Source organism: Panthera uncia, chromosome D1, assembly GCF_023721935.1.
Source record: "Panthera uncia isolate 11264 chromosome D1, Puncia_PCG_1.0, whole genome shotgun sequence".
NCBI lineage: Eukaryota > Metazoa > Chordata > Mammalia > Carnivora > Felidae > Panthera > Panthera uncia.
In genome coordinates, this window is record NC_064808.1 from 39,168,935 (window position 1) to 39,190,069 (window position 21,135).

General features: G+C 39.8%; 2 protein-coding genes across 2 annotated transcripts in view; both read right to left on the reverse strand.

Annotated features, from left to right (window-relative positions):
- The window catches only part of LOC125913211 (L-lactate dehydrogenase A chain), a 968,541-nt gene that overhangs the window by 21,511 nt on the left and 925,895 nt on the right, over nt 1-21,135 (reverse strand). The window lies entirely within an intron of this gene.
- Nucleotides 9,047-21,135, reverse strand: part of GTF2H1 (general transcription factor IIH subunit 1) — a 36,985-nt gene continuing 24,896 nt past the window's right edge. Inside the window, exons 11-15 of the mRNA XM_049618100.1 lie at nt 20,661-20,778; nt 17,041-17,131; nt 16,456-16,571; nt 15,087-15,179; nt 9,047-10,049 (exon numbers count right to left, since the gene is read on the reverse strand). Coding sequence (XP_049474057.1) covers nt 9,963-10,049; nt 15,087-15,179; nt 16,456-16,571; nt 17,041-17,131; nt 20,661-20,778 — 505 coding nt within the window. The 3' untranslated portion in view covers nt 9,047-9,962. The remainder of the gene's footprint in view (nt 10,050-15,086; nt 15,180-16,455; nt 16,572-17,040; nt 17,132-20,660; nt 20,779-21,135) is intronic.

The window sequence follows — 21,135 nt, forward strand, 5'->3', positions numbered from 1 at the left end:
GAAATACAGCCCTAAGAGGGAGGGGGTTTCTAGGAGGTCTGCTTTGCTATTGTAGTTCGTACCCTCTGCACATAGCCTCTTGCAATTCAGAATCAGCTAACTCACACCAGGGCAGAAGCATTTCTACATTCATTCCACAGAATCAAACTTGATTTCTGTGGGGAAGGACAGCACTGGGCAATCCTTAGTTTTCATTCCAGTTTGGGGACCAGCAGGTAGGAGAAGAGCACACGTCCAGGGCTTTCTGGAAAGAAATGTGCTTTTTCTTCTTCCCTTTTTTTTTTTTTTTTGGGTTTATTTTTTTTTTTTGAGACAGAGAGCACAGTGGGGGGGGGGGCAGAGAGAGGGAGAGAGAGAATCCCAAGCAGCATGGAGCCTGGTGCAGGGCTCCATCCCACGAACCATGAGATCATGATCTGAGCCAAATCAAGAATGGGATGCTTAACCAGCTGAGCCACTCAGTGCCCTGGAAAGAAATGTGCTTCACAAGTGTCCTTTCTGGATCATGTAGCACTAGCTAGCTTAACTCAGCAGGATTAGTATTTACCACCTTTCAGTCACTGGCATATTGTTTGCCACTCCTGAATAGCACCTATGTTATTATTTATTCAACACCTTTCTTTAAATTGACTCGCTGTTTTATTTAGCAAAATATGGTCCTGATGTGCTAGTTACATTTTATTTTTTAGTTTTGAGATCAAGAGTCAGAGGCTTTACTAAGAGTGCCAGCCAGGTGCCCCATGCTAGTTACATTTTTAAAAAATATATACAATAAAATACATAACTGTTACAATTACAATTTTGAAATGATCATTCGTCTAATACTTAGCCAAGCCCTTGGAGGTATGCTAACCACACTTTAGAAAACACTGGGCTAGGGGCACCTGGGTGGCTCAGTCAGTTAAGCCTCCGGCTTTGGCTCAGGCCTTGATCTCATGGTTCACAAGTTGGAGCCCTGCATTGGGCTTGCCGTCAGCACAGAGCCCGCTTCAGATCCTCTCTTCCCCCCTTTCTCTCCCCGTTCCCCATGCACACGCGCTCTCTCTCAAAAATAAATAAATATTAACAAAAAAGAAAGAAAACACTGAGCTAGTGAAGAACTCAGTAGTAGAATCATGTGACATGCCCATGCCATGGGAAGAAGCTAGGTAACTGGCTTCCTGTATCACAAAGAGCTGAGGCTACCTAATAGGGGTTTGGGTGGTATTGATTTGGAGCAATCACCTTATGGGGCCTTTAGGCATGAACTGATGAGCATTTATCTAGACCTAAAATAAAACATCTCCAAAATTCATCACTAGTGGCTCTCTGGTTAAGCATGGTGGATTGAACTCATACGTTTATCTTAGCTAAACTAAATTGATGGTATAATCACACAAAGATGAAGAGACTGGAAGAGGAGACGACCGCAGGTGACATCTGCCAACAATGTTTCAGAAAACTGAGATCAGTGTAACTCACACTGGAGTGAAATCCAAGAGCCCACAGAAGGTTTACCCTGCGACTAGCAACTTGGAGGTAGCAGGTACTGTGGAAGGTAGGAGTAAAATTTGGGACTGGGACAAGGGATCTAAGGGACAGTTAGACTCCCAGACTCCTATCGCCACCCTGTGAAACAAAACACCTGCCTCTTGTCTCTACCCTCACTGAAAATGTGAGGTTTATTTTTTTGGGAAAATGAACCAGGACCTAAGCACAGGGAGAGGTGTAGTGAGAGGTACTAAACACAGGAGCGTAAGACAATGTCTACATGCTGAACAGAGAACCTCATTCCCGAGGCAATTCCCGGAAAGCTAGCATCTAGGTTCACATTCCCAGGGAGAAACGCGGAGGCACCTTCTCTGGACAGACTGAATGGCCTCAGAGAAAAGTCCCCCAATACGGACACTTGAAGAGTCCTGGGTGGAAAAGCAGGCCTCCCTCCCCAGTAACCCCTGGGAAGCCCTCTACTTGACAGGCCTGCCTCTGCACATTGAGCTTCAAAAATCCACTTTAAAGTATCTCACTCGTATATAAGGGCTAGTTGAAGGGGTTTATAGTTCTTTCACTGTGAAGTACAAGTAACCATAGGCATGTTAGAAGATCAGGCAAACTGCAGACTGTAGTGAAGTTTTCCAGGAAAGACAAACAAGTTGGTCAGTGCTAAGTGACATAAGTCAGAGAAAGACAGACCATATAATTTCACTCATACGTGGAGTTTAAGAAAGAAAACACACAAGCAAAGGGGGAAAAGAAGAGAGGGGAACAAACCAAGAAACAGACTCTTAACTATAGAGAACAAACTGATGGTCAGCAGCGGGGAGGTGGGGGAGGGGGGGGGTGACATAGGTGATGGGGATTAAGCAGTGCGCTTGTTGTGAGGAGCCCCGGGTGACGTATGGAAGTGTTGAGTCACTACATTGTACACCTGAAACTAATACAACACTGTATGCCAACTAACTGGAATTAAAATGAAAACTTAAAAGAAAAGAAAAGAAAAAACCGGTTGAGAAGGTGGAGGAAACAGCCCCTCGGCCAGGCCGCAGCGCTAGACTTCTATTTGCCCTGCAGGTCCACTCTCCCCTTCCCCGCTCTGCTCTGGGCTGTGGGGGACTGACCTGAATGACCCACACAGCAGTGGTGTCCCATGCCCTCTGCCTCTGCCTTCACTGGCAGAGACTAGGAGAGAGGGAGGGGGAGGGGGAGCTCTTCCCGTGGGACCATGGGTGGGCTGCGTTTCTTAACTCGTGTCTCTTCTGTCCTGGTAACTAACGACTCCTTTCCATCACCTCATCAGGCATAGGCCTAGTAAGTTAGGGTACTGCCCTATTCCTTATGGTCTCTCTATGCTCTGCCCCCACCTTTGGAAATAGTCTCCTTATTAATCCCCCCAAATTACCCAGTTTGAGGGTGCCATTTGTTTCCTGTCAGGACCACGACTGAGGCTGTACACAATATTTACATAATCAAAATGTAAGCACTGACTATTGATTATCAAAAAAAAACTGTGAAATATTGGGAGGATGCAGAGAGGGATATGGGAATAATGGTATAAGAACACTAAATCCCCAGGGGCACCTCAGTGGTTCAGTCGGTTAAGCATCTTGATTCGGCTCAGGTTATGGTCTCACGGTTCGTGGGTTTGAGCCCTGCATTGGACTCTGATGACAGCACAGAGCCTGCTCCTGATTCTTGCTCTCCCTCTCTCTCTGCTCCTCCCCCTCCTCCTCAAACTAAATAAACATTAAAAAAAAAAAAATGAAGAAAAAAGAAGAAGAACACTAAATCCCCAACTACCAAAATAGAAAGTCAGATAATAATAAAATTGATAAATTAAGGGGGCGCCTGGGTGGCTCAATCGGTTAAGTGGCCGACTTTGGCTCAGGTCATGATCTCGTGGTTTGTGGGCAGGTCATGATCTCACGGCTAGTAAGTTCGAGCCCAATGTCAGGCTCTGTGCTGACAGCTCAGAGCCTGGAGCCTGCTTCAGGTTCTGTCTCTCTCTCTCTCTCTCTCTCTCTGCCTCTCCCCTGCTTGTGCTCTGTCTCTCTCAAAAATAAATAAACATTAAAATTTTTTTATTTTTAAGACAAAAGAAAATTTATTTTTAAGGAATAAAAAGACATTTTAATTTTATTTTTAAGAAAATGAAATTGGTAAATTAAGAATGGTATATAAGCAAAAGGAGTTGAAAGTGACTGATTCTGTGAAGAAGGAATAAAGAACAGGGAGCAGCGGGTTGGTGGACATAATGTTCTGGTATGTGCCTTTTAGTGCTTTTGACTTTTTAAAATAATGAACAGGTTGGGCACCTGGCTGGCTCAGTCGGAAGAGCATGTGGCTCTTGATCTTGGGTTCATGAGTTCAAGCCCCATGTAGGGTGTAGAGATTAAATAAATAAAAACATTTAAAAATTAAATTATGAACAGGTATAACTTCGCTTAGAAAACACAATTTAAAAAAAATCCAGTGTCAGGAGAAAATAGGACAGCAAAGGCCCTTTTACTCTTTTGAGGACCTAGCACATAATGGATACTTAGTGGCACCAACAGCAGAGTTCAAGCCTGTGTGGCTATCCCTAGCAGCTTTAGATCCAACAATCTGTCTCCTTCATTGCACATCAGGAGCATGAAGCAGTCTCTCAGCCTTAGAGCCATCTGTGCTTGTCAGTGCGTGGCCAGACAGAAATAAAATCGCTTTCCCTCTCTCCATTATTTATAGCAGGTAGAAGAGAAAGTTCCAGCCTGCCTGAGCAGGGTGGGGAGACAGTGAGTGGGGCAGGGAGAGGTCAACAGTTTGCAGCTACACAGATTTACATTCAAGAACGGCATTTGAATCCGCTCTCCACACCCAAGCTGGGAGTCAGGGGCTTTAGGAAAGTTGTTGCACCTTTCTGAGCCTCGGTTTATTCTTAAGTAAGCCTGATTAGGGCACAATCTATTTACCCATCATCTGGGACAGTGCCTTTTCATGATTGGAGACTATAAGGTGGGGACTGTGGACTGACGCATAGTAGGAGCTTGGTAAATAATTGTCGAATGAATCCTAAGGATTAAATAAGAATATATTTATGCACGGCAAATGTTTGGCAAATAGACCTAATAGGTTTCCTTTATTCTCTGCCCCAGCTGCCTGTCTGTGTTGATATTATATACTGGCCTGAGTCAATAAGCTTTGAGCTGAAGCCGGGTGATGATAATGATGATAAATGCCAGGAAGAACATGTATTGCTTAATGTGTGCCAAGCACTGTTCTAAGCACTTACACTTATTAGCTCATTTAACAATAATAAATCTACAAGTACTATTAGTATGCCCGTTTTACAAAGGAGAAAACTGAGGTGTGAAGAGATTAAGTAATCACACCACTTGTAAGTGGCAGGGCTGGAATTTGAACTCAGCTCAACTGTACAGCTTGAGTGTTTAATCACTTTTTTTTCCCTTCTATTCATGTAGAACAGAAAATGGATCACTATTATGCTTTGAAAGAAATTCTCTCTTGCCTAAGCTAGAATTGTTGAGATGTCAAATAACCATATTTAGCTCTGTGGATGTGTTCACTGAAGCCTGTTAGTGACCTTGTTTCGCAGAGAAACCCTTTACACCTACTGAATCAAGTTTCAAGGTTGCTCTCCTGATAACTTTTTTTTTTTTTTTTTTTTACCTCAAGTTTGGGCCCAACCTCTTTTTATTTTTATTTTATGATTATTAGTATTTTATTGTTAAGGAGCCCAATTCTATGACCGTTATCCATTATCCTCACAATCACCTAATCAATGAAGTACTATTATAATGCCCATTTTACAGATGAGAGAATGGAGGTACAAATTAAATTGTTCAAGGTCACACAGCTAGTGAACTATGCAAGTCCACCAAAGTCTGCTCTAACACCTCTGCTAGAATATGTCTCTACTGTTCATGAGGCTGCAATCAATCCCGGTTAGGCCTACGGGAACACTCTTTCTCTCCTCCCTGTATCTGTGGGTGTAAATGTTCTTGGTGATAAGGATCTTGATTGCACATGCAAAGCCCAAAGAATTTTTGTATTTTTGTATGGATAACCAGGTGCCAGAAATAGCCCACTAATGGATAGGACCATAATTCACAAAAATTTGGCTTACAGAATTAGGACCATGAATGGCTTCTGTAAGATGAGACCCACTGTCCAGGTTTACCTTAAAGGGCATGAATGTGTACACAGATATCTCTTGCCAGAAATATCTCAGGTTGTAGGTTAGAAAAATAATTAAGTGCATAGAAAAATGTCCCTAAGAAAAAGCACTCTCAGCAGAGTGAGATTTGGGGGTAAAGGTACAGAACCATCTTCTATCTTATATACTTCAGTACTATTCACCCCTTAAAAAATTATGGCTCTGTTCACCAGACAGCTGCTAGAATGAGAGAAATAAATCTGAGTAATAAAGGACTTTGAACTCTAATACCTAGTGAACCTGAATTTGATACTTGTTGAGTGGGCAAGTCCAGTGAGCTAAGTGATTTATATAATCATTTCTGTGATTATAACTAGCGTATAGCTGAGGCTTTTTAATCCAATCTGACAAAATCTTTGTCTTTTAAAGAGTTCAGTGTGTTTCCATTTAATGTAATTGCTAATAGGTTGGGTTTAAGTACCATCTTGCTATTTGCTTATTTCTATGACTACAGAAATGTAAAATTTAAAAGTTAAGCCAGAATTTATCTTTAACTTGTCTGTTCTTATTATCAGCCATCCCAATAAACACAGCAGGTTATCAGGTGGCCAGAGAGAAAATAATGTTTTTCAGGCTGTATTCTTAGTGTACTGCTGGGGGGGCAGTGCATGGAGGGAGAAGCTGGATCTGTGGCTCTATCTCAATAGGTGCAAGTCCACGTTTGTTGTATTAGGAATTCCACGGAAGACTACGAACACAGGATTCTGTGGTTACAAAGTTGGAATTCTTAAGCCTTTTCAGGGACTTTAATATCCTCAAGCAATATGGACTACAAACTAAGGCTGATCACCCCTGAACCAATCCTCCAACTCTGGACAGTTTAAGAGCTGAAAATAACTTGGGTTTCCTTGGCCTCAGGAACTAGGAGAACAGCTGAGTCTTCAAGAAGCTAAACTGGGAAAGGGCAGAGGTAATGCACTGAGGAATCTCGTGCAAGTCTTGACACTGGAGACAGCAAATCTAAGTTTAAAATAGGCAGCTTTCCATCCCAGGGCCACTGTCAACTCCAGGTGCTATGTGTGTGTGTGTGTGTATGTATGTATATATATATATATATATATATATATATATATATATATATATATGCAGGAAATCACTTTCTGGATTCAACTCTCCCCCTGGATGAGTGGGCTACCTTTCTAGCACAGATGTTAAAGCATTCTTTTAATTTTTAAGACTGAAGTGGGGGTCACAATGTAGCTATTCATTTTGCAGTGTAAGTCCAAAGCAGACTAGTACTACTGACTTCCTGCTTCTCTCAGGGAGAAACTCATTCTCCTAAAGCAGGACGTGCTGTATTACATTTTGCAGCCCTCTGGACCCATCAGGCAGACTAACTCCATACTGTGATTTGCCAGAAAAGCAACGCAGAATAGAATCAGAGAGGCAGGAATAGCAGGGCAGTCATAAGAAAAACTAATCAATGGAGCTGTGGGTTGGGGAATAAAAGCTTCCAACTTCACAAGCATCTTATCCCTAAGGGACTTGCAGCTTGCAGTTTGGGGCAAATCCCAGCTCTGCCACTTATTGGGTGTGTGTACCTGGGTAAATAACAAACATCTAAACCATTTCTAATTTGTAAAATAACCTGTAGCACCTACCTGCTTCACTGGTTATTGTGAGAATGAAGTGTGACATAGCAGGAAAGGTATTATCGTTTTCCACAATGGGAAGGTAGGAAAATAATAGGGCTAAACAGCTGCCAAGATTCACTCTGAAAAGAGTCCAGAGATCAAATACTTTATTATTTTTATTTTTTTAATGTTTATTTTTTTTGAGAGAGAGAGGGAGAGAATGTGAGTGGGGGAGGGGCAGAGAGCAAGCCAGAGAGAGAGCGCAAGAGCGAGCGAGTGAGACAGAAAGAGAATACCAAGCAGGCTCTGTGTTGTCAGTGCAGAGCCTGATGTGTGGCTTGATCCCACAAACTATGAGGTAATGACCTGTGATGAAATCAAAGAATTGGATGTATAACCCACCGAGCTGCCCAGGCGCCCCCAAGTATCAAATACTTTAAATGCAAGCTAGACATGAAATTGACCGTTAACTCTGGTGAAATCGCCCTTAAATCCTTTATTTCCTGTGAGACTTGGTCACATACATTAGGAATGTCTTTACCCAACCCCTCCTATTTACCAGAACTACACTATAATTTGGACATAGTTTCCAGTCTGGATTGTTCCAAAGGCCTTTTAGGTTTGGCCTTCCTAACTGCCAGACTTTTTATCTATAGACCAACCAACCCAGACTCTCATAAAAACAACTTACTCAAAGTTTCCTCTGACATAACCCACGCCGAATGGATAAGGTCTGAATTTCTTACCTTGGCATACAAAGCTATTTGCAACTTGATTTAAACTGATTATCCCAGTCACTTACTTGTCACTCTCAACCCTCCAATCTAACAAACACACTGGGGTCTTTCCAAGGCCTTACACTTTTATCATGCTTTTCTCTATTCAATATTTAGTAAAGCCTACCCAGTTCTCCAAAATGGTTTCTTTCTTCAGTCTCCGTTACATTTATCACTTAATCTTTAACAGAGCATTTTATTTGTTTATACCTGCCTTTCCCAACGGACATACTCTTCTATTTCAAACATTTTTCTACCTGCTCCATTGTTATTGCTTAGAGTAGCTGTAGTGATAATACACTTGAAAAGCACTTTGTAAAACTGTAAGGTGTAAGGGATTACACCATTACTATATTGATCTGAAGGAGAGATGGGAAGACTGAAGCCAAAAGGGATGTTGCCCCTTTTCCTTTACTAGTTCAATGTCCAGGTTTTTGACCTGCTGTAGCCATTATATGAAAGATAATCAGGATTTCCAGTTACGGAATCGATCAGCCACAAGGATGAAAGGTACAGCATACGGAATAGTCAATGATACTGTAATAAATGGTGACAGACGGTAGCTACACGTGTGGTGAACAAATAGCATAACATGTAGAGTTGCAGAATCCCTATACTGTAAACCTGAAACGAATATAACATTGTAGGTCAACTACACTTCAATAAAAATGTTTTTTTTAAATAACAGAAGAAAAAAAATAAAACGAGCTTGTACAATGGCTTTAAGAGTAGCCAACCCACGTAAATATAACATGTGAGAAACCATAAGATGTCTTAATAGTTAAAGGAGTATCTATAAAAAAGTTTTACTTTTTTCTGTAATTTTTAATACAAGACATCTAAAATCTAGATAAACAGTGAGTTGATCCTATTAGGAACAAAATATGGCATGATTCCAGAAACAAGAATGAAACTTTTTTTTTTTTCTTTTGCCATTTAGGCTTTTCAGTCACTATGCAATGATTATCGATTCGCCAAGGACAGTAACAGTCAGATACTCGAGAAAAGGAGATATGAGAAACATCTTTTATTTTTTTCTAAAGAGGTGAAAATAAGTAAGATTTCTTATATTTCTCACTCATAAGATTTTTAAACTCTTAAAAATGCAATTTCCTCTTTTCAAAGCACATGCCATCTTAAAAAAAAATCTTAGCAATGTACATTTGCACTCAAAGAAAAACATGCAGCGCCATTGTCTTCTGACAAAAATCTGCATAAAAAATCCCACGCAACTTTCTGCAAATATGTTCCCTCTTAATCATTTAGGGACTCCAAACCACAAACATTCAGTGCAACATTTATTGTTTCTTATTTCCGTAGGAAACACAGGACCAATGATGTCTTCTGACTACAACTGTTTCCTGATGGTTGAGCAACAGTCTCCTGCTTTAAAGTACTCTCTTTAACTTGCTGATGTCAGGTACGACTAGAATTCAGTACAACTTGAGGATCCAAGTGGAGGATGGAGGAGAAATACTTAAGGTGTACCCTGTGCCATAAACTTAAGAAAAAAATTTACAAAGAAAAAAAAAAAAACCTCAGATTTTATCAATGCACCCTTTTAAAAAGTTTTTTTTTTTTTTTAATTTCTGAAAGCAGCTTAATGTGAATCAAAAGCAGTTCCTGAGTAACTGCAGTAAACAGTGTCTCTTTAAAATATATATATATATGTATATATATATATTTGCAACTTAGCTCATTTTGGTTCTGCCTTAATTTACCTCCCCAGCTTCGAGTTTAGTCACAGTTCCTTTCCTTTCAGTTCACAATGTGCAAGTACAACAGCATCAGCTCCGAGAGTTGGCATGGTGCAGATGTTTGTCACTGCTGTGTGATCATCGGCATGTCTCAGGCCAGGTTTCCAGAGTCACTGCAGGTCACAGTTCTCTTACTCTCACAAAACCTGTGAGAGTCACAGACACTTCACGTTTTCTTCATCAGACGCCGTGACTGCCACTTGTGGAGCTTGTTGTAGGCTGTCTGGAGCATCTCCTCTATGTGACTTACCAACTGAAAAACACAGCAAGAAACTTCAGCAATAACTGGGCAAAGGCTGGGGAAGTTAATGCTTCTGATCCAGATCTGGCACATACTTTAGTGTAGTTTCTATGCTCATTTTTATTACCCCAATGAGGCAAAGGGCAAGCCCTCTGTGAAGGTATTACTAGACCCATTTTGTATAAAAGGGAAGAGATGGTGGGAGAGGCTGGAAATTCACCTGCTCTATCTGGGTTTCTGGGTTGTAGTGTCTGCCCTGCCATTAAGCAGCTAAAGGACAACATGAAAGTTGAACCTGCCTGGAAAGTATATAAAAGCAATTTACTTTACTGGATGGGCATAGTGGTTCCATAGTGCCAATTAGAAGAGATGAATGGCAAGCCCTCCTGTAAGACTGTACAGGTATATCTTGTTTTACTGTGTGAAGTTTTATTATGCTTCTCAGGAATGTTTTTTTTTTATTCTCTCTCCAACAAACTGAAAGTTTGTGGCAACACTGCATCAAGCAAGTCTCTCAGCACCGTTTTACCAACAGCATTTGCTCACTTTCTGTCTCTGTGTCAGGTCACATTTTGGTAATTCTTGCAATATTTCAAACTTTTTCATTATTATTATGTTGTTACCCTAATCTGTGACTAGTGTGACTTTGATGTTTTTGCAATTGTTTTTGGGCACCACGAACCATGCCTGTAAGATGGTGAACTTAATAAATGTTGTGTGTATTCTGACTGCTCCACTGACCAGCCATTCCCCTCTCTCCCTTTCCTCAAGACTCCTTATTCCCTGGGACACAACAATATTGAAATCAGGCCAATGAATAATCCTACAGTAGCCTCTACATATTCAACTGAAAGGAAGAGTCACATGTTTCTCACTTTAAATCAGAAGCTAGAAATAATTAAGCTTAGTGAGGAAGGTGTGTTGAAAGCTGAGACAGGCTGAAAGCAAAGACTCCTGTGCCAGTTAGCCAAGCTGTGAATGCAAAAGAAAAGTTCTTGAAAAAAATTGTTATTCCAGTGAACACATGAAATGAAAAGAAAGCAATACAGTCTTATAGCTGATATGGAGAAAGTTTTAGTGGTCTGGATAATAACTCCAACCAGCCACAACATGCCCTTTAGCCAAAGCCTAATCCAGAGCAATGCCCTAACTGTTCAAGGCTGAGAGAGGTGAGGAAGCTGCAGAAGAGAAGTCTGAAGCAGCAGAAGCTGGTTCCTGAGGTTTAAGGAAAGAAGACAACTCTGTAACAGACAAAAAAGTACAAGGTGAAGCAGCAAGTGCTGATGTAGAAACTGTAGTGCGTTATCCAGAAGACCTGGCTAAGATAATTAATGAAGGTAGCTACATTAAACAACAGATTTTCTTTTCTTTTTTTTTTCCAACGTTTTTTATTTATTTTTGGGACAGAGAGAGAGAGAGAGAGAGCATGAACGGGGGAGAGGCAGAGAGAGAGGGAGACACAGAATCGGAAACAGGCTCCAGGCTCTGAGCCATCAGCCCAGAGCCTGACGCGGGGCTCGAACTCACGGACCGCGAGATCGTGACCTGGCTGAAGTCGGACGCTTAACCGACTGCGCCACCCAGGCGCCCCAAACAACAGATTTTCAACACAGACAAAACAGCCTTCTATTGGAAGAGGCCATCTAGGACTTTCATAGTTAGAGAAGAGAAGTCAATACTTGGTTTCAAAACTCCAAAGAACAGGCTGATTCTCTTACCAGGAACTGATGCAGTTGGTGACTTTAAGTTTTAGCCAATGCTCATTTAACATTCTGATTATCCTTGGGCCCTTAAAAATTATGCTGTATCCCCTCTGCCTGTGCTCTATGAATGGAACAACAAAGCCTAGATGACAGCACATCTATTTATAACACGGTTTAGTGAATATTTACGGTCACTGTTGAGATCTCAGAAAAAGATTCCTTTCAAAATATTACTGGTCATTGACAATGCACCTGGCTACCCAAGAGCTCTGATGGAGACATGATGAACATTGTTTTTATGCCTGCTAACCCAACATTCATTCTGTAACCCATGAGTCAAGGAGTAATTTTGACTCTTAAGTCTTATTATTTAAAAAATACAATTCCTAAGCCTATAACTGCTATAAACAGTGATTCCTCTGATGGATCTGGGCAAAGTAAACTAAACACCTTCTGGAAAGGATTCACCATTCTAGATACCATTAAGAATATTTGTGACTCAGGGGGCACCTGGGTGCTCAGTCGGTTGAGTGTCCGACTTCGTCTCAGGTCATGATCTCACAGCTCCTGAGTTCAAGCCCCACGTCAGGCTCTGTGCTGACAGCTCAGAGCCTGGAGCCTGCTTCTGCTTCTGTGTCTCCCTCTCTCTCTGCCCTTAACCCACTGGCATTCTGTCTCTGTCTCTCTCAAAAATAATAATTTTTTAAAAATTAAAAAAAAAAAAAAAAAAGAATATTTGTGACTCAGGACGCCCAGGTGGCTCAGTTAAGTGTCCGACTTCAGCTCAGGTCATAATCTTGCCGTTTGTGATTTTGAGCCCCACTTCGGGCTCTGTACTGACAGCTCAGAGCCTGGAGCCTGCTTCGTATTCTTTGTCTCCCTCTTTCTCTACTCCTCCTCCCCCCTCTCAAAAATAAACAAACATTAAAAAAAAATTAAGAATATTTGTGACTCATGGAAAGAGGTCAAAGTATCAATATTAACAGGAATTTGGAAGAAGCTGATTCCAACCCTCATGGATAACTCTGAATGGTTCAAGACTTCAGTGGAGGAAGTAACTGCAAGCTGGTGGAAAAAGCAAGAGAACTAGAAATAAAAGTGGAGTCTGAGGACATGACTGAACTGCTGCCATCTCATGACAAAACCTGAACAGATGAGGAGTGGCTTCTTTTTTTTTTTAATGTTTATTTTTGAGAGACAGAGAGAGAGAGAGAGAGAGAGAGCAAGTGGGGGAGGGGCAGAGAGAGAGGGAGACACAGAATCCGAAGCAGGCTCCAGGCTCTGAGCTGTCAGCACAGGGCCCGACGCAGGCCTCAAACTCACGAACTGCGAGATCATGACCCGAGTTGAAGTTCGGATGCTTAACCGACTGAGCCACCCAGGCACCCCAGGAGTTGCTTCTTAGGGCTGAACAAAGAAAGTAGTTTTTTGAGATGGAATCTACTCCTGGTTGAGGATGCAGTGAAGACTGTAGAAGTGACAACAGAGGATTTACAATATTACATAAACTTAGTTGATAAAGGAGCAAGCCGGGTTTGGGAGGGCTGACTCTGAATTTTGAAAGAAGTTCTACTGTAGGTGAAATGCTGTCAAATAGCGTGGCATGTTACCCAGAAATCATTTGCAAAAGAAGTGTCAATTGCTGTGGCAAACTTCACTGTTGTGTTGTTATTTTTTTAAATGTTTATTTTGAAAGAGAAAGACAGAGTACAAGCAGGGGAGGGGCATAGAGAGAGGGAGACACAGAATCTGAAGCAGGCTCCAGGCTATGAGCTGTCAGGACTCGAACTCACGAACCGTAAGATCACGTCCTGAGCCGAAGTCAGACACTCAACCAACTGAACCACCCAGGCACCCCTACTGTTGTCTTATTTCAAGAAATTTCCACGGCCACCCCAACCTTCAGCAACCACCACCTGATCAGTCAGCAGCCACCAACAGAGAGGTAAGGTGGATAGCAATTTTAGCAATAAAGTATTTTCTTATTAAGGTATGCACAATGTTTTTTTTTTTTTTTTACATGCAATGCTGTTGCACATTTAACAGACTGCACTACAGTGTAACCTAACTTCTACATGCACTAGGAAACAGAAAAATTCATTTGACTCACTTTACTTCAGTGGTGTGGAAACAAACCTGCAGTATTCTCCAAGTTAATGCCTGCACGTGGCCTCAGAATCCTTTTTACCATAGTGCTCCAGGCAGTTACAATCAAGAAAACACATGAACTGAAACCTATGTGTCACTCTTGCTCTGCTGTTGGGAAGATACTCCAAGTTTCTTTTCTGATTGTAAGTACTACCGTTATATTTTGAGAAAAATCACTGAGGACATTAGGGAATAAATACTTACTAAAAACCTTACTGATGAATTTTTCAGCTTTCAATGATACAACTCCTCTTTTGATTATGCTACTTACTCAAATACTAAATCCTGAATTTGTATATACTCTTCTTGCCCAGTCATCTCAGAGAGGACTGCATAACAAATGAAAAACCATCTCATGTGGTTGTTGTAGCCTTGCATTCAAAAAAATGTTAAAAAACCTGGGCACCAAGTGACGCTCTGCACTCACTACCTCACCCACAGCCCTGCCCTGCTGTAAGCCATCAGGGAAGGCGAAGGCAGACCATAAGGCAGCAACTGTACAGTTTACTGTTACAGAGTAGCAAGTCTGCCTTTCTTTGCAGGGTTGGGTTTGTGTTTGCTAGTCAGGTTTTCTAAATAATTATTTTTTTAGGAACATACACACGGGTTGTAAATCTATAAAGCAAAACATGGAGATGATTGGAGCACTTGGCTGGCTCAGTGGGTAGAACAGGCAGCTCGACCTTGGGGTTGTTGAGTTTGAGCCCCATGCTGGGAGCAGTTTACTTAAAAAAGAGAAAAACAAACAAAAACCATGGAGATGATTATGATAAATTTCTGATTAGTCGTAGTCTTGAAAGAGTGCGAAGGAGGGGTAGGCAACTGGACAGGGAATACCTATGGGTACCGGTTTTGTTCCATTTCTTATGATTTGTTGGTAGATACTCGTTTCATTGTTTTAAAAAGTGTATGTATTTTATACACTCTTCTGAATATATGATGCATTTTACAATTAAAAAACAGTCCTGTGAGAGGTGCTTGGCTGGCTCAGTTGGGTCTTGATCTTGGGGTTGTGAGTTTGAGCCCTATGTTGGGTGTAGAGATTGCTAAAAAAATAAAATAAACTTAAAAAAAATAATACTGAGTAACAGAAAAAAATAAGAGCCAATGTATCTACTCATTTACATGAAAACAAAGTTAATTTCATCATTTTGCTACACAGAGAATGAGAATCAGGCCAATCAGATTGTTGCCTTACGTTTGTGCTTAAATACTGTCTCCGAATTTTTTCTTGGAATGGGCAGAGCTTTGTAACTTGAAATCGTTCCAAATTACTTTTCATTTTCACTACCTAAAAAAAGATGAGAGAAATTAATAAAATACAGAGAAATCTCAAAGAACCTTTAAGAAGCAAGAGAAAAAGATACATAGGAAGGTTACTTTTTTTTTTTAATACATTAATTGGCTTCAGGCAGAGAAGCAGTATCTACCACCCCTCAGAGATAATTAACACTTTGGTTCATAATTCATATCCCTCTCGATATTTTTTTGTATATGTGTATAAATGCATTTATTATACTGTTTTAAAATTTCACTTGGTTTAACGTGAACATCTTTCAATCATTAAATACTCATCTAAGTCACTGTTTAAAATGGATGCATTGTATTCAGTGTACGGGCATACCAAATGCTTCTTTAACCAAGCCCCTTCTGGCCAAGAGTTAGGCCAGTTCCACATCTTTTGGAGACAGTGGTAGAGAAACATCTCTACTGCTAAATATTTATAAATATTCTTAATTACTTCCTTAGGTTAAATTTCTGAGTGTTGAATTTCTGGGTCAAACTTTTTTTTTAAAAGGTAGTATGAATAATAAAAGAAAGAACTCTTAGCAACTCAGCCATCACTGATCACTTAAAATTTTTTCTTTTAAAAATCATTGATAAAAAAAAATAAATAAAATAAAAATAAATAATTGATAAAAAAATGCTCTTTTGCTGTAGCGTTAAAGATGAACTTATTTGAATACTAGTGAGTATGAAAATTTCCTCTTAGGTTTCCTGAACCACCCGCATTCTTTAGTGAGGGGCCTGTTAAAAGTCTCTTGCCTATTATTTTTAATGGGGTATTTACCGTTCTCTTAAGAAATGTTTATAAGAGTAATCTACATAGTTAAGCTATTACTATTAAAGCTGTAAATATTTTCCCACGTATCAACTGTCCTTTAATTGATTAAAAGGGTTTTAGTGTTAAACAGCTAGTGCTATATTTGTTGTCAATATAAGTTTGAATTTAATTACCTCTAAAAAATATACCAAATAAATAATTTTACTGATGTGATGTGTTTTGGATCTGTGTTCTTCAATTACTCCCAGTGGCTTAGAGGTAGACACAAGTTTTAAGACGTACAATCATAAGTTATAGAACTGGCCTGTATCTCAAATTTCTTCATCTATAAAATGGGTTTTAATACCTACCTCCATCAGGATGCTGAAGGCTTAAATTAACGTATGCAAGTGCTTATCCCAGTGTCTAGCACATGGTAAACAATACAATTTTCAAATTTCAAAACAGTATCTCGCTAAGTCACACCACCACTGAGCTGGCTGTGTTTGGAATTAATTCTGACCTTTTCTTCTAGGAATGGTGTATTAACGGGAAAGCAGGACCAGAAGTGCCGTAGAAGTTCCCCAACAGCCACATACAGGTGTTTCAACTCAGACTGAATATCATTTGGCACCATCTCTGTAGAAGAAACAAGAGGTCTATAGGATAAAGGTTATTTTTACATATGTATAGCTTCTGAAAGAACGACCACTCATAGAATAAATCTGAACGTGTGTTCTCGGCCAATGCCAAACCAGGATGTGCTATTCTGAGATAAGTTCCCGATTTTGTGGCTAACAGATCCCAGAGTTTAAATTCCCTTGGATTTTGGAGCAATTTTCAGATTTCCCTTTATTCTAAGAGGTGTAAAGTAAAAAAGAAGGCTTTTGGTATGCTATAGGGAGACTAGCAATGCACCACTCTTTGTACTATTAAGACAATTACGAAACCTAAGCTCTTGTCTAAATAGATCTCAGGATCTATATGCACAAAAACAAAAATTTCAGAAAGCTCCAAACAAAAACCAATGTAACTTCAGCATTCCTCTCAAGCTGCTCTTTAGAGCTCATTTAAGTAAAGGGGCAGCAACAGAAAGCCCAGCACATACGGTTTATGGCTTGCTGTGTCCCTCCCTGCATAAGTGCTCCTCCAGGTGACAGTGTTGTGATAGTACTGCTGGCAGCACTACTTGAGAGAACCTGCAAGAAGCGAAGACACAGAAAGTGATTTCCTCTTCCTGTCATCTTTCTTACCTAACATTTCAGTTTTACAGCAAAATGGTCAGTGCATCTTTACTCCGGCATAAACACATAATCTACAGCAACTAGAGTGAACTACTTTGTGTGAGGCCAGAAACACAGTGTGCATAGAAACAGAATAACTACCAATCTTCCAGTAATGCCTGGCACATCTTTAGACCCCAAAAGTCACACTTTGGCCCTTCTTAAGTACCAACTCAACTTGTGAGCTCTACAACTGAAGCTAAAACTGAGCTTAAGAAAACTAAAACAACATGTTAACATGTATACTTACTGGCAGCTAGGGGGAAAAAAGAGAAAACTCAACAGAGCAGAAATATATCGTTTGTAGTTTTCCAAGGAAGTGAATACTTAACCAAAAGGGGCAAAAACACACTCCCCACTGTATCAGTATCAACAGTTAGGAAAATAATTCACATATCTATTCAGTGAGTGCCTAACAAGTGCCAGGCACTGTGGTTATAGAGGAACAAGTCATTTGTTGAATAGCTCAAGTGCAGGGTTACCCTCTCTAAGGCTTTTCAATGGAGTTTTTATTAAGTAGAAATCCATGATATATGGACTGGGTGAAAACAAAATTTCAACTTGGTGTAAGAGTACAGGATATGACCACCACAAGTTAAGGGGACATGGGAGTTCATGTTATTCCTATCTACTTTTGTCAGAAATTTTATAATGCTTTGGAACTAGAAGCTTCTGTGATTGCTGAGCTGGCGGACTAGCCACAGGCCGTACTCAGGTATATACACCCAGACAATTGATTTCTTGGGCCTTCCTGACTCAATTCATGTGTCTCAGATATGAAATCATTTTTGGCATGCAGGGTGAGTATGGGGAAGAATTTAAGTATCTAGGATTGACCACAGCTTGAAAAAGTTAGGAGGATCTACTTAGGCCCAAGGGCCAGATGCTGGGTTACACTACAGATGAAAAAAAGGAGTCAAATTATCCCACAATTGTTATGTGTACATATATGAACATATATGTATTTCCTAGCTCTGTTCGTGGAGGGAGGGGACGATAAACCAGTAGCAAATGACACCCCAACAGCAACCAGTACACCACACCCAGATCTTGGGTTTCTAAGTGTACCCAACCTTAAAAAAGATTCTGTGGCTGGGGCAGGGCAAGCATAAGATGAACCTGGAACATCTATCTCATCGTTCCATAAAGTAAGGTACTCAAAAGGAGGTGCTCAAAAATTGATGAGGACACTGTCAGAAAGATATAGGAGCCAGTGTGAAGGGCGTGGGAAGGGTCTGATTGCAAAGAGGCACGGGTACATTTTTGGGGGTGACAAATTTTTTTTTTTAATTGTGTCAGTGGTTACACAACTGTGTTTATTAAAATTTGCAGAAGAGACTAAAAAAGGTACATTTAACTATGTAAATTATACTTTAGTTTAACAAAAAGACAGCAACAGTTCATAACCCACAAAATAATGTAAAAACCCATGAGTCCATTCTGTTATAAATAAACACAGAAGGAAAGGGAAGCTCTTTGTCTTAGCAAAGTGTCAACTGACAAATGTAGAAGGGATGATGGAATCAGAAAATCACCACTTCACCACCACCACCACAGAAGTAAGTGTTTTGTAAGAATCATCAACGGATTCTAAAAAACTAGTGGGTAAAAGTTTGATAGGAAATAGAATATTTATATGGTCTTAAAATATCTCTCAAGATACTCATTACAGAGGGAAAAATATTAACTTTTTGGTGGAAAAACCAGATAGATACTACCCTACCCAAGTGATCAAAAGTTAGGACAAATTAAGTATGTGCCTCCTGATACGATACACTGAGGATGACACATCATTTCTATGGTATTCTTGCCCAAAATGCTTAATGTGAATCCAGTCATGAGGAAACATTAGAGAAACTCAAAGTGAGGGTATTTTACAAAAACTGGCTTTTATTCAAATATCAAGATCATGAAAAACAAAAAGAGATTGAAAAACGATACCATTTCACCTTATTTTATTTATTTATTTATTTATTTATTTATTTATTTTTAAAATGATACCATTTTAAAAGAGACTAAAAAACATGAGAACTAAATGCAACTCAATGAACTTGACTTGGATGCTGGACCAAGAAAAAAAAAATTTTCTTTTGCTCCAAGGGACACTGGTAGTACAACTGGTGAAATTTTTGTTAAGACTTATAGGCTGGATAATAATACTTTATCAATGTTAGGGGCACCTGGGTGGCTGAGTCGGTTAAGCGTCTCACTTCAGCTCAGGGCATCATCTTGTGACTTGGGAGTTTGAACCCCATGTCAGGCTCTCTGCTCTCAGCATGGAGCCTGCTTTGGATCCTCTGTCTCCCTCTCTCTATGCCCCTAACCTGCTTGCACTCTCTCAAAAATAAACAAACATTAAAAAAAAAAACTCTTTATCAATGTTAACTTATCGTTTCTGTAATTGTACTGTGTTATTTATGAGAATGTCTTGTTTTAGGAAATACACACTGAAATATTTGAGTTTCTATCTCAAAACAGCCAGAAAACATTTTTTTGCAACTTTCTGTAAGTAAAAAAAATAAGTTCCAATATGTGGTAAGCACTACAAGACAGATGTGAACTCTGATTCAGAGTTTACAAAAATAGACAAAAGATGTGCCCCAGCCCCCCACCCCCCCCCACCTCCAAAACTTGTTACTGGGCATGCTGAGGATTGCTTTACAGAGACAATGTAATTTGAGTTCAGTTTTGAATAATTATTATTAGGTCCTCAGGGTCAGGAAACAGGCTAAGAGAGAAAGTATGACTTTGTTTTCTAGGCAGTTTTGTGTGTTAGGCTGGAGAGAGGACTCTTGGTTGTGTGTGGAAAGGAATGGTGGAAATGCAGCTGGAGATGTGGGTTCGGGCCAGACGTAAAGATTCTGGCACACCAGATAAGGCATTCAGACAATAACTATAGCAACAAAAGGGGCCAGTAAAGGATTTAAGCTACAGGGTGATAAATTTGTTTTTAGAAAGAGAACTTGTAGTGGCATTGTGGAAAACTACTCAGGTTTGCTTAAACCAAGGTGATAGGAGTCAAGAAATAATGAAGAATGGACAGAACTTGCTGATCCATGTAAGTATGAATAAGAGCAGGGAAAAATAAAGACTAGATAATAAGATCTATTTTATATATTCTAGTTTAAGGTCATGCAAAATATTTAGACAGTGATATCCACAAGTTTTCTGGAAATCTGGGAAATTTCCCCAGCAACACTATGTATACGGAAGGGAAAAAATTGGCACAAAACTCATTATCTTATTTTTCATTACCACCTTAACTTCAGATGCTTCTTGAATATGCCAAATACCTTTTTCTTCCTACCTCTTTTTTTCAGTTTATTTAGTGGCAATATGTCTTTAAACGCAATTAAAACAGTTTATATAATTCAATGTGTTTGTCCTCATAAACTGAGGAAATAACTAAGGGAACTTTGGTTTTCAAACAGTACAAGTCACCTACCTGAGTTAATTTGGGTGTATAAGCTTCCATTTCTTGCCTAATACTTTGAAAAGAATTAATAATGTCCTGACTTGTTGCATACTGTAGTGACTGGATTGGAGTTGGACCATGATAATACCTGAAGATTAGCAAGGAAGAAAGAAATGACTCATAACACAGAATAAAGGCACGTAACATTTGTCCTTCAAATATTTTAGCAGTCTCAATATAACATTATCCCCAAAGCAAAAAATAATATAAGCTAAATAGATTTCAATAAAGTAACTTAATTCCTATATGGGCAGTAAGCAAACAGTACAGAGAACACATTTTTATCTTGGCTTTGATCATTTAGCATCCTTTTCTGAAATGCACAAAGTAAATTCTCAAAGAAAAAGATAATATATTTTTATGGTAAAGTGATTTAAAACTGGAGTGCTATACTTGCAGAATATACTCTGCAGTGACTTGTGTTATAAAACTATTGTGTCTCAGG